Source organism: Lepisosteus platostomus, chromosome 7 (genome assembly GCF_059453375.1).
Source record: "Lepisosteus platostomus isolate fLepPlt1 chromosome 7, fLepPlt1.hap1, whole genome shotgun sequence".
NCBI classification, from domain to species: domain Eukaryota; kingdom Metazoa; phylum Chordata; class Actinopteri; order Semionotiformes; family Lepisosteidae; genus Lepisosteus; species Lepisosteus platostomus.
In genome coordinates this window covers 50,554,038-50,566,954 of record NC_142617.1, presented here as the reverse complement: position 1 = coordinate 50,566,954, position 12,917 = coordinate 50,554,038, and the positions used below count along the sequence as shown (strand labels likewise).

General features: G+C 43.4%; 1 protein-coding gene across 2 annotated transcripts in view; it reads left to right on the top strand.

Annotated features, from left to right (window-relative positions):
- igdcc3 (immunoglobulin superfamily, DCC subclass, member 3) overlaps window positions 1–10,281 on the top strand; it is a 74,137-nt gene extending 63,856 nt beyond the window's left edge. For both annotated transcript variants that reach the window (XM_088641037.1, XM_088641036.1), the window contains exons 8-14: window positions 1,679–1,926; window positions 2,970–3,134; window positions 4,220–4,408; window positions 4,842–4,946; window positions 5,198–5,333; window positions 6,336–6,549; window positions 7,214–10,281. In XM_088641037.1, coding sequence (XP_088497163.1) covers window positions 1,679–1,926; window positions 2,970–3,134; window positions 4,220–4,408; window positions 4,842–4,946; window positions 5,198–5,333; window positions 6,336–6,549; window positions 7,214–7,366 — 1,210 coding nt within the window. In that variant the 3' untranslated portion in view covers window positions 7,367–10,281. The remainder of the gene's footprint in view (window positions 1–1,678; window positions 1,927–2,969; window positions 3,135–4,219; window positions 4,409–4,841; window positions 4,947–5,197; window positions 5,334–6,335; window positions 6,550–7,213) is intronic.
- The last annotated feature ends 2,636 nt before the right edge of the window (window positions 10,282–12,917 follow it).

The window sequence follows — 12,917 nt, the reverse complement described above, 5'->3', positions numbered from 1 at the left end:
GTCTTCAGCCGGCAGGGTGCTGCTCGGCTGTGGCCATGCAGAGGAAAGCCTGATCTTCTCTCATTCTCTTTTTCTCTCCGAGATTGATCCCATAGAAATGGGTTTGAATAGAGGTGACTGGTGCCACTCAGCTCATCTGTATTGAGCCCTGCTTCGCTGAATGGGAGAACTCGGAAGGGAAAGAAAGCATATTTAACTTTGTGTTTCAGCACCGTTTGAAAAATGCCTTCGAGACCTAAAGGAAGTTCTGAGAAGCATAAGAAGAAAGCTGGGATAAGGATTTTTTTAATGTAGATATTGATCCTAGACGGATCACCCAAGGGATCCCAATACTAAGAAGAAAGTGTAATAGAAAGGCACAGTATAATAATAATAATAATAATAACAACAACAATAATAATAAAATGTGGTTGCAAAAGACACAATACAATAAATGCACAGTACTTTAAACATGAAAAACTAAAGCGAACCCATTTTTTTTGTTTATGACCCCTTTTGATTCAATAAAATGAAAGTGCTCCTTGCAGCAAAAGCTGTTCAGAAAAATAATAAAAATAATGGATTCCAATCATCTGCAGTTGAAATTAAAATGGGCTGCAGGCTGATTTACACATTCTAACTCTCAAGTGATTTGTTTAACTGTTAAATGTTTTATTTTTTTTAGCCCAAGGATTAGAGGAGCAAAGTATCTCATTATGTATTCAGCTCTAATACTCCCCTAATACTCCTCTTGCAGTTTTCATGGAGGTGGTTGTGGGGGACTGATGGGCTGGGACTACCTCACTCACTGCCACTGGGCTGGTGCTGTGTCTGTGGTCAAGGCTGCTGGCTCAGCCAGATGCCCAGAGGAAGTTCGTTTTAAACCAAGATAAGGACAGTCTTTGCTGTCCAGAGTCTGGGATGAAATCAAAACTTCTGCTCACTTGCTAACAGTACAGTATATATAATAACGCCGGTCATGGTGAGGGTCATGTCATTTTTTGTCATTTTGATATGTGATTGATGGGTTAAAGTTTTGAATCAATCTGGATCCTCTGTTTGTTTTCTTTGTTTTGACAGAAACTGCTTTGATGTATACTGGTTATGTTTTATTATTATAATTTGTATTTAGTCATAAGATGTCCTTATTCAGGGCGACTTCAAGAAGATAAATACATACAGAGCCAAGTGCAATAACATAATATTACAATTTGAATACATATAAAAAATTCAATACATTTCAAAATTCCCAATAGTGAGTAAGACAATTACATATATTGATATGGTTTTGTCTGGAATGAGCTAAAAGTACCAGGCAGGGTTCAGATGAGTTGAAGAAAAATTCTTCCAAGTAAGCCGTTAAATAGAGGTGTGATGAAAAAGCCAATGTGAAATAATGAGCAGATTTTCGTGTCTAATTACAAGTCATTTACATTGAAATCCTAAGTGTCCACATATGGGTCTTATTCCTGTGTCTCAAAACTCAGTGCTGACATCTGTGATCAATAAGCTGTTTGCACCCACACAAGCACAAGGTCTGAGCAGCCTCCTGTCTTATGTTGCAGCTGTCCCAGAACAGGCTAAGATGGGCGGTACACGTCAAGAACCAGGGCAGGGCAGTGCATTGTGGGATGATGCTGTACTCACGGCTTCCTTTTCGTTTTCACTCTGTGAGCATCCTCCTCTTCCTCGTTCGCAGCACCCTGACGATCTATGGGATCAGCCAGGAGGACGAGGCCATTTACCAGTGCATTGCGGAGAACAGCGCGGGCTCCACGCAGGCCAGCGCGCGCCTCACTGTGCTCTGGGCCGATGGGCTCCCCGGCTCCCCCCACAGCGTCCGTGCCACCACTGTCTCCCCCACTGCCATCCAGGTGTCCTGGAAAGAGCCCGTCCAGAACACGCAAGACATCATAGGATATGTGCTGCACATCCGCAAGACTGGAGGTAAGATGGCTGCTGGAAAAAAACAGAGCAAAAAACAGCAGTGCAACAAGCATTTTCATCTTCATCATCATCTTCTTCTTCACTGCCTAAAAGAACATTGTAATTGTGTTGCGTAATAGCAGTGTTAGGTTACAGTAAGGCCTTCAGAACTGAGTTTACAGCTGGAATAGGACTCCCGGTCCTTGTTTTTACCACACAGACGAGAAACCACCAAAGACGTTTCGTGAGATAGGATATAAGACAGGCTACAAAGGAAAATATATAATTGCATTTTACAATTAAATTAAGGTATATTTTAACATAAGCATTGAGAATCATTAGAAATTGTTTCAATGTTCAGTTCGTGCTGTATGTTGTTGCCAAGCAGCGAAGACAAAACCTCCAAATCAAGTGCAGGTTGAAATCCAAACACACATTCCTGGTGGGGACTGGTACATGTATGACTCTCTTTTTCTGCAGCAATCTAAGGATTGAAGGCCAAACTGCTTTGGAAAGCAGGTCTGCATGTTCAAAGGGGTAACAGCAATGTCTTAAAATAAGCGGCATAGCCCTTAGCTCAGGATGCCGGGGTACAACCCAGATTCAGAGTTTTAAACGCAATAATGTCAAGCTAATACAAGCTACTCCAGTGCCTAATTGATCAGCCTCATATGATACTTATTTCTCATTTGCCTGAGCCAGATGATTAAAGGCTCTTAATTAAATCTGAATTAATCACATTATCCAGTTTTTTTTCTCCTTTCTAGTGTTTATTTTTGTATTGTTTAGGCCAGCAGAACTTACCCAGGCAGTTCTGTGGCCACAGCGGTTCTTGCAAATCCCTATCAGATGGCCCGTTAAAACCCTCGGAGGCCTCAGAAGAGGAAATACTTTAATTACCAACTAAAGACAGAAACCCAGATAGCACAGGGAGTTTGGTAGATACAAGCACAGCGCGCGCTGGTCTGAACTAGGCCTGATGTTCAATCGGGGGGCGAGTGCTAGGTTTTAATTTAACGAGCTTCTACAATGCGGTGTTTGTGCCCCCCTCGTGTCTCTCCCAGACCCCGTGGAGATGGAGTACCAGGAGGCCGTCAGCAAGAACACGCTGCAGCAGGTGGTGGGCGACCTGCAGCCCTCCACCAGCTACACCTTCTACGTGAAGGCCTACACCTCCCGCGGCGCCAGCAAGCCCTCGGAGAGCGCCGTGGAGAGCACGCTGGGCGAAGGTGGGGGCCCGCTCCACAGTCGGGCGGCGTTTGGCTTGCGCCAGCCTCCCGGGTCACATCCCCTCTCGAATCTGGAGCCCTGACTCGGCGAAGGCCAAAGCACTCGCTGCCCAATCTGTTTCAGCTTTGCTTCAGGATATTTCCTTCGTGGGGTTTGTACAGCTCCCTTGAGGGTGGAAAGGAGGAGACGTAAACAGAGCTGGGATCTGCCAGTTGTGATGTGTACCTGGGAGTCCTGCGTTGTTTTCTAATGTATAGAGTAAAGCTACTCATCCAGCTCTTTGAACCCCAGAAAACCGCAGCACTACAGGCAGAGGGTGGCTCCCCAATACCTGAGAATCTGGTGTATAAGAGATCACTTTATAAGCCATATACAATTTCTTGTATTAGGAATTTATCTTTGCTCTCCATGAGACACACAGACAGGGAGAAGAGCTTGGGGTCAAAGCGCAGGGTCAGCCATTTATAGGGCGCCCCTGGAGTAGTCGGGGTTGAGGGCCTTGCTCAGGGGCACTATGGAGTAGGATTTCTCTGCCGGCCGCGGGATACGAACCGGCAACTTTCCAGCCACAAGCGCAGATCCTTAGCCACAGAGCCACTACACCGCCATGTACAGTATATGACATGGACTATACAGTGCAATACATTTCCCAGGGCTGCGCATCACTGAATGCCCCAATTGATGGGGTATTCACAAGCCATTAAGCCTCACGAACTGATTTGCGTAAAGATTTAGGTTGGGACTTTTGAATATTCAGGGATTTAGTAAGACTTTCCTTTTTGAAATGCATCCCCGTTTCCAAGGTGTATACTGTACTCCTATGTGTAATCCGTCGTAGCAGTATAAAAGACTTAGCCAGTGGGTTGATTTTTTTTCTGCAGGTTTCGGATAATCTCACTTAAATGTAAAAATAATTCCGTTGATCTTCCGTTTACAGGCTGTATTGGCCTTAAGGTTCACAAGCCCACAGTTCTCAAGCTTCTTTGCTTCATTTCAGAATGATATATGCTACCAATAAAAACAAATAATTTGCTCTTGTCCTCAGCATTAGGCAGAGGAGTTACTGTTCTCTTCTTTGTTTCAGTTCCAGCCACTCCATCGCTCTTTATTAAAGTTTTAAACAGCACGTCGGTTCAGGCCACCTGGGAGCCTTCCATTAAGCTGGGTCTCCACGAGGGCTTCAAGCTGTATTACCGCAAGGTTCATGCTACTCACTTCACTGGGCCGCTGCTGCTGTCCAGGAACGTCACCTCCTACAACATCACGCAGCTCGGTGAGTCCTGCTCCTGTCCTGCGGTGGGGGTGGGCGGGGCTGGAAGGCTCTGTGTGTGAACACTGGGTGCTCAACACTGCTCTGCAAGGGACATCACAGGCTTCATATTAGCTGGCCTCGTGTGCAGAGGCTGGATCCTGAGACTCTTTCCTGCTGTGCCCTCTTCACGTATCACTGGCATCATCAGTCCGGCTGAAAAATGCTGCCTAGTGTTTCCCGTTTCTATGCCGCGATGGTTTGGGAGACATCATGTGTTGCACATATTGGCTTTTGTTTCTCCCAGCAAGCTAGTGGTGAATCTTGTTAGAGACAGTGCCTCTTCGGTGTAGACACCCTGGGTTGTGCATGCCTGAATGGTGCAAAATTGACATCATGCTATGAGACAGAAGTACCTCCCAGCTGTGTGACTCAGAGCTCTGTTGCTGATTGGTAGACCCTTCAGTGGTGTACGAGGTGAAGCTCCTGGCCTTCAACCATCACGGAGACGGGAATTCCACAGTGCGCTTCGTCTCACTGCGGGAGGCCATTGAGCGATCAGGTGAGATTGGGGGGCAGCTGTGCAAGCAGTGGGTTGTATTCATCAGCAGTTTTTTGCCTGTGCAGTAAATTATTAAAATGCAATGAGATGAGTGGCGTTTGGCTGTCGTTTTTCTTCTCTTTTTTTCTTCTCTTTTTTTCTTCTCTTTGGTCGGCAGCAGTGGGTGGTTGGGTATTAGGCTTTAGGTGGACACGTTTTCCGTACTGTGTTTCTACTCACGCTGTGCTATGTCCTCCACATCCTCTCCCCAGTGCTGAACACCCCCTGTGACTGCGTGAAAGATGAGCAAAGCAAAACATCAACCCCTGGCATCCTCATAGGAATCCACATTGGAGTCACCTGCATCATCTTCTGTGTCCTGTTCCTCATGTTTGGCTATCGAGGAAGGTAGGCTGCCAGCTGGCTAGCAGCGTTCTTGCACAGAGACACATCTCAAGGGTAGTGGAATAGCAGGACAGGTGTGATCTACTCTTCCCATACAATCTGTCCCGTCTGGACTTTGTCTTTCAAAACAGAACTAATGCGCTCTACTGTAATTTCCTAAACAGAAGCAGCTGAATGAAGCTCCTCAGTATTTAAACTATCTATGCCCCATCATCGCAACACTTTATGTTCACTTAAGTGGGCTATGACTGCTAATTCTGTGAAATCCCTGGCACTTGCATTGCTGCATTGCATACAGATATAAATGGAGCTGTGTGGTCAGTGAAGCTCTGAGCCTTGCAGCCCTTTTTTGACTGATCAAGATTTAAAACAGCCCTATAATGAGAACCTCTCCTGGCTCTGGGCTTTGTCATTCTACAAACAATGAGAAAGGATTTTTTGTTAAAAGAGGGAATTCTTGTGTGAGAGGCTTCCGTGCTGTGCGTCTTCTAAAGGGCCTTTTGTTCTAAGATCCTTTCTAGGTGAAATTATTCACATTTCACCTCAGTAGGTGTGATACGAAAAACATAGGCTGTGGTACTGCATGAAAGCTGCATGAAAGTTGTTACATTGCATGAAAGCAATGTAAATCCAAAGAGCTCAATTATTTACCAATTCTGAAGTTCTAGACTTGGACAGATTAAATTCGGGCAGTCAGTACATACAGAGACATCATCAGGGTTAAAGATGCAGCCTGTTGTATGCACCCATGCTGAACCCCATGACTGTTCTTGTACAGGGCCTTTGGCCGATTTAGCCTTGTGTGATTAGGCAAAATATGGATCTTAGAAATTCTGATTTTCAGCATATAAGCATTGTTGTTGCAGAACTGCATGTTCAGGAGAACAGTGCTGAACTGAGGTTTCGGCGACTGTGATGAAGGTGCCATTTCTGGTGCGGTGAGCTGAAGCCCGATCGGAAGGGACCGGGAGGCCGGCAGTAACGCTGTCCACTGTCTCTCCACAGGCTCATGATGTGCAAGAACATGCAGGACCAGCTTCACACTCCACAGGCAGCCCGCAATCCCAACAGAGGTGGCTCTGGGCTCCTGGTGCTGAACGGCGTCAGCCGGAGAGAGCACGAGGCAGCCTGCAGTGCCGGGAAACTCAACGACACCAACGAGCTGGAGCAGCTGTTCCCGGGACCATCCCTCCGAGAGCAACGGGATAAGGCAGACATGGTGAGAACTGGGGCCCCGAAAGCAGGCAAATCCCACCACAGGCTAAAGATATGCTGCTCAGGTCAAAAATACGCAACCATTTATTCTGAGTGTGATCCCACAGAGGGGTAAGCATGTACTTAAGAAGAGAAGGACTGTATGTACCCTAGCAGACCAATAACAATGGATGAGCTCCTTTGGAGTGGATCAGTTGGCAAATGCACACAGGCTGATTCGGGAGAAAGGCTGCAGAATTCATCATTTGTCAGGCTGTCATAGATATGTCATGTAGGTACTGTGCCATTACCCACGGCAGATAAGCAAACGTAAAGGTCAGAATCTCTCAGTAGTAAAAGGTTACTGTAGCAACGGGCCACGGTTTGCACTGCAGCTGGCAAAGGATTTCAAATGTGAAAAGCTCATTGCTTTAGGACCCCAATGTTTATTGTAAAATCCCCCTCACACACACACTGTAATTGTCGCATTTTTCCAAATAATTCTGACTCCGTGGTAGAAACAATACCCTTCTGCAAGACTAAGGACGCCAAACCCTGCAGGATGCACTAGGCCAGGGTATTATATGTTGTCAAGGATTGCAGAGTGCCGGGCTTTGTGTACAAAGGCTTCAGGTCTGCTGTGTTTTGTGAAACTGTGTTGTTAACTTTGTCTGTGTTTTTCTGGGCAGACGGACCATATCCCAGCTACCTCGCACGATGAGACGCAAATTTCCACCTTGCCCCTGGACGAGTTCAGCATGGTGGAAGAGCCGCAGTTTGAAGACTCTCCACCAGGGGGAGATGGCTGCAACAGGCAGAACACAACCCAGGATGAAGGATAAACGCCAAGTCTCACTCTCTGCCTCTTGTAGGATACTTTCTCACAGTGTCTCTTCTTTGACTCATCATTCTCAGGTCAATTTAAGTATGTCATAGTTTTTTTTTTTCATGCGAAGATTGTCGACTTAAAGTACCCTTGAGAAAGCCGTACTCAGACACTCCAGCCTTCTATGTGTTTTGCAATGGACAGTGTATAGTGACAGTGTCACTGGACAAAAGACAAATGACATTTTCTTGTACTTTTTGTCCCTCGGTCCCATCGTCTGCCTGCCGCACACGGAATGAGGGCTGGATACATCTCTTTAGTGTAAAAAAAACAACTTTGTTCACAAAGGTATTGTATTACAGGCCTGTTGTTTTTATTTTACATTGGCAGTCCTGGACCTATGACTTGGGCCTCCTTGAAATGACAAGTCCTGCCAGCCTCAGCCTACCAATGATTCCACAATCCTGGCCAGGAAAGGGCCTCCTTCCAGGGATCTGACATTCTGTCTCAGGACTCTTTTTTCTAATGTTTTTTTTTTCTTTTTTTTTGCTGAGTGATATTAGTGGTTTTTGCCTACATGAAGGCTGTTACAGACTTGGCTAAGAAACCCTAGGATACGCAACAGAAACCTACCTCAGCCGGAATGAATGTTGTCAGGGAGGCAGCAGGAATGTGCGTCTTCCCTTTGTGCTCAATGATTTACACAGCACTCGCTCGGTCAGAACAGGTTCAGCACTACCTCAGCCATCGATCCACACATCCGCTATTAAAAAAAAAAACAAAAACAAAAAAAAAGTTTCCAACGTAAAGCACTTCCAAACACTGAAGGCAATGTTCTACCTCAGATTGTTGTTCTTATTTTTTATATATATATACGTATATAAATATATATGAATCGAATTTCTGTCACAGGATCCTTGCTTCCCTCTACTGGGAATCTTACTCATGGATTTGATGGCGCCTAGTGACACTGTCCAAACAGGACGGTGTTCGAAATTGTTTTTGTGAAGGTTTTTTCGGTGATGTTCCTTATTTTTTCAGGTGCCTATGTTGTGTATAGTTTTTCAGCAGATTTGTTTCTTCTCCACATTGTAAGACTGTTAGAAATGCAGTGCACTCCTACTAATAATGTAAGGATAGTTTTACATCTGTTAACAAGTGTTAGGGGCATTTAGTGGGTCTGTCAAAAATCATTTCTGTTTTGTTGACTGATCCGTCTACATACATTTATACATATGCATTTATGCATATATAATATATACAAAATGTGTGTATATATTTAGTATATACAAAATGCATGTATATAAATACAGTATATACAAAATGCGTGTATATATACAGAATATATGTACAAAATGTGTGTGTATACATACAGAATATGTATAGATTGTGTTTGCTTAACAGCAGTTATGTACAGAGATATCAGATTTAAAGCACAGATTTATTAAATCAGCCAGGGCAATGCAGAGTGTACATTTTAAAATGGATCTATTTCAAAATGATGGGGTCTGAAATTGTGGACATTTAATTGACAGTGCAAGAACACTTGTATACTATCAGTCAGACTTTGGTATTGCCACTTTGTCATTTTAAGTTGACACCCCAGCCATAAGGAAAGGAGAGAGAAAGCCCCCTAATTGTTTTGTTGGAGAGGAGCTATTAATTAGCAGAGTGTCAGAACCCACTTAGGCTGGTCTCAGGCTGTCAGTCACAAGTCTCTCTAGATATCTAACCCCCTCAGAGAGCCAGCTTAAATAGAGCATTCCGAGTCAGAAATAACATACCCGTGTATTGAAAAAAATCAGAAAGTCAAGGGAGTATTTTTCACTCATCAGTTCCAACCAGGAGTTAACAGGGACTGGAGTTCTCAGCTGAGCTGGATTCTGGAATGAATGAACAAGTCCCTCCTGTCAAAGTTAAACTCAGATTTGTTTGAGACTGAGGTGTGGAGGTTATTTAACCATGAGTTCATGATCTGCAGTCTTGATACAGTCTTAGGATACGGTGAATAGTGTTATCTCTGTAGCTTTGCTTTTTAAGCCTTAGAATAAGCGATACATGCAGCCTGGAACTGGTTTCTGATTACCTACCTCGTCACAACAGCCAGGTGGTCCCGGTGTGATCTTACGACAACAATAGACTGGGAAAGAAATATCAGGGGCATTCACTGATGGAAATGCATTAAATGGTAAATATTTCTGTTTTGTAAACATCTTCTGTGTTTCTCAGTGGATTTGTCACAATCTCTCTATTGTTTTGCATAACTACATTTGTCGTGGATGATTCCTTTCTGCCTTTACGTTGTATGCTGCACAGCAGCAGTAGCATGAAAAGGCAACGGATCATAAGCCTTTACTGCCGAATATGGGAATATATATTCTGTATATATATATGCCAGCTGAACAAAGAGCTCATTCTCCTTTCATAGGTTATTCATCCAGTCCATCAAAGGTTATTATAAATAATGAACAAACTTAATGTAGTTCTCCTTCAACTGTATTAAGTGTGTGTGAGGGGACTTTTTAAAAGCCAAATGCATTCAATTTCTGTGTTTTTGTTTTAAAAAAGCCCCAGGGATATCATTCCTGAGAGTGTACAGTAATGACCTGTCCAGTAGCACACATTGCAGACTGCCCATGCTCTAAGCATGATTGAACAGAATACTGTAGATACATTGCCCGCTTCCAATACTGGTGCAGAATATCAAATGTTCTCTGAAATTTAGGGAAGTAACATCCAATTATGGATCGAACTGTACTTATTTAGTATATTTCAACGTAATGACATGGATTTGAGGGAAATGTGGTGATGTGTACTGTAAAACTTGTTACTGTTCTTGGATTTCCATGTGAAGTAACTACTGTAGAGGGACAATAAACATTCCTGAAAGACTGAGCTCATGCTTTGACTCCTCAGAGGGATGTTGAAGCAGTTCTATGGTGTGAGCCATTGTTTATTGCTCATTAATATTTTTTTTTTACGTTTCAAGTGAATTTTTGCAAAAGTCACCTACAGTAATTTTTGTGTCTGTGTGTGTTTCTTGGTCGTTCAAAGTAATTTCCTTTCCACATGTTTCAATATGTTATACCTTTATATTTGTCAGTATGTAATATTCATAATAGGAAACCTAGCAAAAGAACGATGTCTGCGATAAAGGTAAAATACCTGTATGTTTATAATACTGCTACCAATGTGATTTTTTAGTGTTTGTAGTATTTGTCAAGTATTTTTGCCCTCATACTGATTGGGATCTCTCCAGGGAAATAGGTCGTTCTATTCATTTTACCAACCAGACAAGCATGAGGTTTTCTAGTCTACTGGTACAACTGTCTTATGTGGCCCCAACTTTGCAGCACAATGCATACTGAAAACATTTTTCACATGTGGTGCTTTAGGTTTCCAAATCAATGGTTCTTAGACTCCCCGATTTAAACACTGGAATGGCAGGAGTGTTCTGTTGTTTTAAAACTGCAGAGAGAAATAGCTTATGGTTCTGCTTTTTTACCTCTTTCTCTAAAAAAGTCCAGTGATTTTGTTATGTCTCAGCCGAAGAAGAGTTTCCCCGTCATCTTCATGGTCATGGAAACTGAAAACCATTTCTTAATTTCTTTTTTATCTGTCTTTTTTCCCTGCAGAGATCCCTGTCCACCGAGTTTGGTTCTTTTTATCAAAGAGAGTGCCCGTGATGGCTGTCTCCTCAGGGAACATATCCTCATGTTGCAGTAGCTCATAGTGCGCTAATAACAGGGTATTTTTCTATTAGTGTCAAGATATTTATTACGTTGTTCCCACTGTTCTTCACACTCTCAGAGCCAGTTTTGTTTTGGAGGTGGGGGGGGGGCTGTACCGGCTAAACAAATGTTAAGATAAACTGTGCCAATTCAAAACGCAGCAGTAAGATGCTGCCTTGCTAAATCATAGAAAAGAAAGATTGCATTTGCATTTCTGTAAGATTTCAGAGTCTTTGCCATTGGTAAAAGGAATATCTCTCTCTCTGCTGACAATGCTGCCTCTGTCAGGGTTACCCTAGTGTCCCAGTTGCCCTAGAGAGAGACAGAGGCAAACTATTAACATGTAGCTAAGCTGCAAATACTGCTATGGCAACAGCAGGGTATTTAAAAGATTGTAGTAAGAAGATCAAACTTTGAATCTGAAAAACAAACAGTTTGATGCACCAATGTGTAGCCAATTCAGCTTTTAAACCCTTTAAAAGGGATTAAAATTCTGTGACTTTTTTTCTTTCCCTTTCCTTCCCTGAAACAAGACTAAAATTCTTATGAATATGTGGTGTTAAACATTTCATTGTGCAGCAATTTAGCTGTTGGGAGAATAAGAGCCTCCTACTGTTTGCAGCAGAGACTCACCACCACCCCCCCACCTCCTCCCCTGCTCCTTTTGTGCAGCTGATCATTGTCAAAAGAGTTTAAAAGAGTTTGCTTCCTTGTTCTGAATGCTCAGGCCAGCCAGACGGAGGCACAGCACCAGCAGAAAGAAACAGTTCCATTGGTATAATTGAATGAGTAATGTCCATGTGAAATATTTAGTCAACCCAGACCATGAGCATTCTGCCACTGTGGTTCATGCTTAGTGTGCATTGCCTGCAGTGACCTGTGATGCCAAACAAAATCTGGAAATCTGGTATTGCCTGTGTCTCACACAGGCTCCACCTGTGAGTTTAATCTTAAATATGATAAGACTCCTACTGCTTACAACTGACCCGTCCTTAGGTTTTAAAGAAGGCCATAGGTCCAAGTGTTTTAATGTGGCCGAGATCAGGACCAGAATCTTGTAAGCACCATTCCAGAGCTACACCCTCAGAGTGCAGAGGAACAGGAACTCGTTGTTTTCGGCAGCTGTTATTCTTCAGTGGAGAGTCGCATACGATACACATTCTGCATTAATTGCAAGTCCATTGTTGAATGTGTTTTTTTTTCTCCACTGTCAGTTATTGTTTTTAACAAGGCTCAAAGATTCGTGACCAGCGTCTAATTTTAGAAAAAAAACAGGCCTCTTATATTCTCTGATAGGGATCTTTTTGTGAGTGTGAGCAAGAAAGCAATTTACTTGGTGTGACAATTCAGCACAAGCTCCCTCCGAGGAGACCAGGTGCAGAAGTCAATCCTTTGCGCTGTGAGGTCTGTGCAGCTGGATGTAAAAGGTTCTGGTGTGTCACCCTGGGCAGCACACAGACCAGCTAGTGACATACTGAAACACCCTGTTGACCCGGCAGCACCACTCTTTTTTGAAATCATCCTCGCTTTCGAAATCACTGTCGTGTTCTAGAAGACGTTATCATGTAGTGGCTCCTTGAAAAGTATCTTCTTTTTTTCTCTGTGTACATACTGTAGAAACAAAAGAAAGGAAAAAAGCTGAAAACTAACCTGCGCATAAGACCCAAGCGCTGCTTGTGCTACGACGCTAGAGTTCCCAGTTGTCCGGGACTCGTAATAAGCGCCTCTTTTTTTCAGACGTCACTGTCACATTAATAAAAACATTGACATCAGAACGTTTTTGCAACGCTGAAACCCATTTTAAATCAAGTACCAACATCATGTTGCATTGCATTT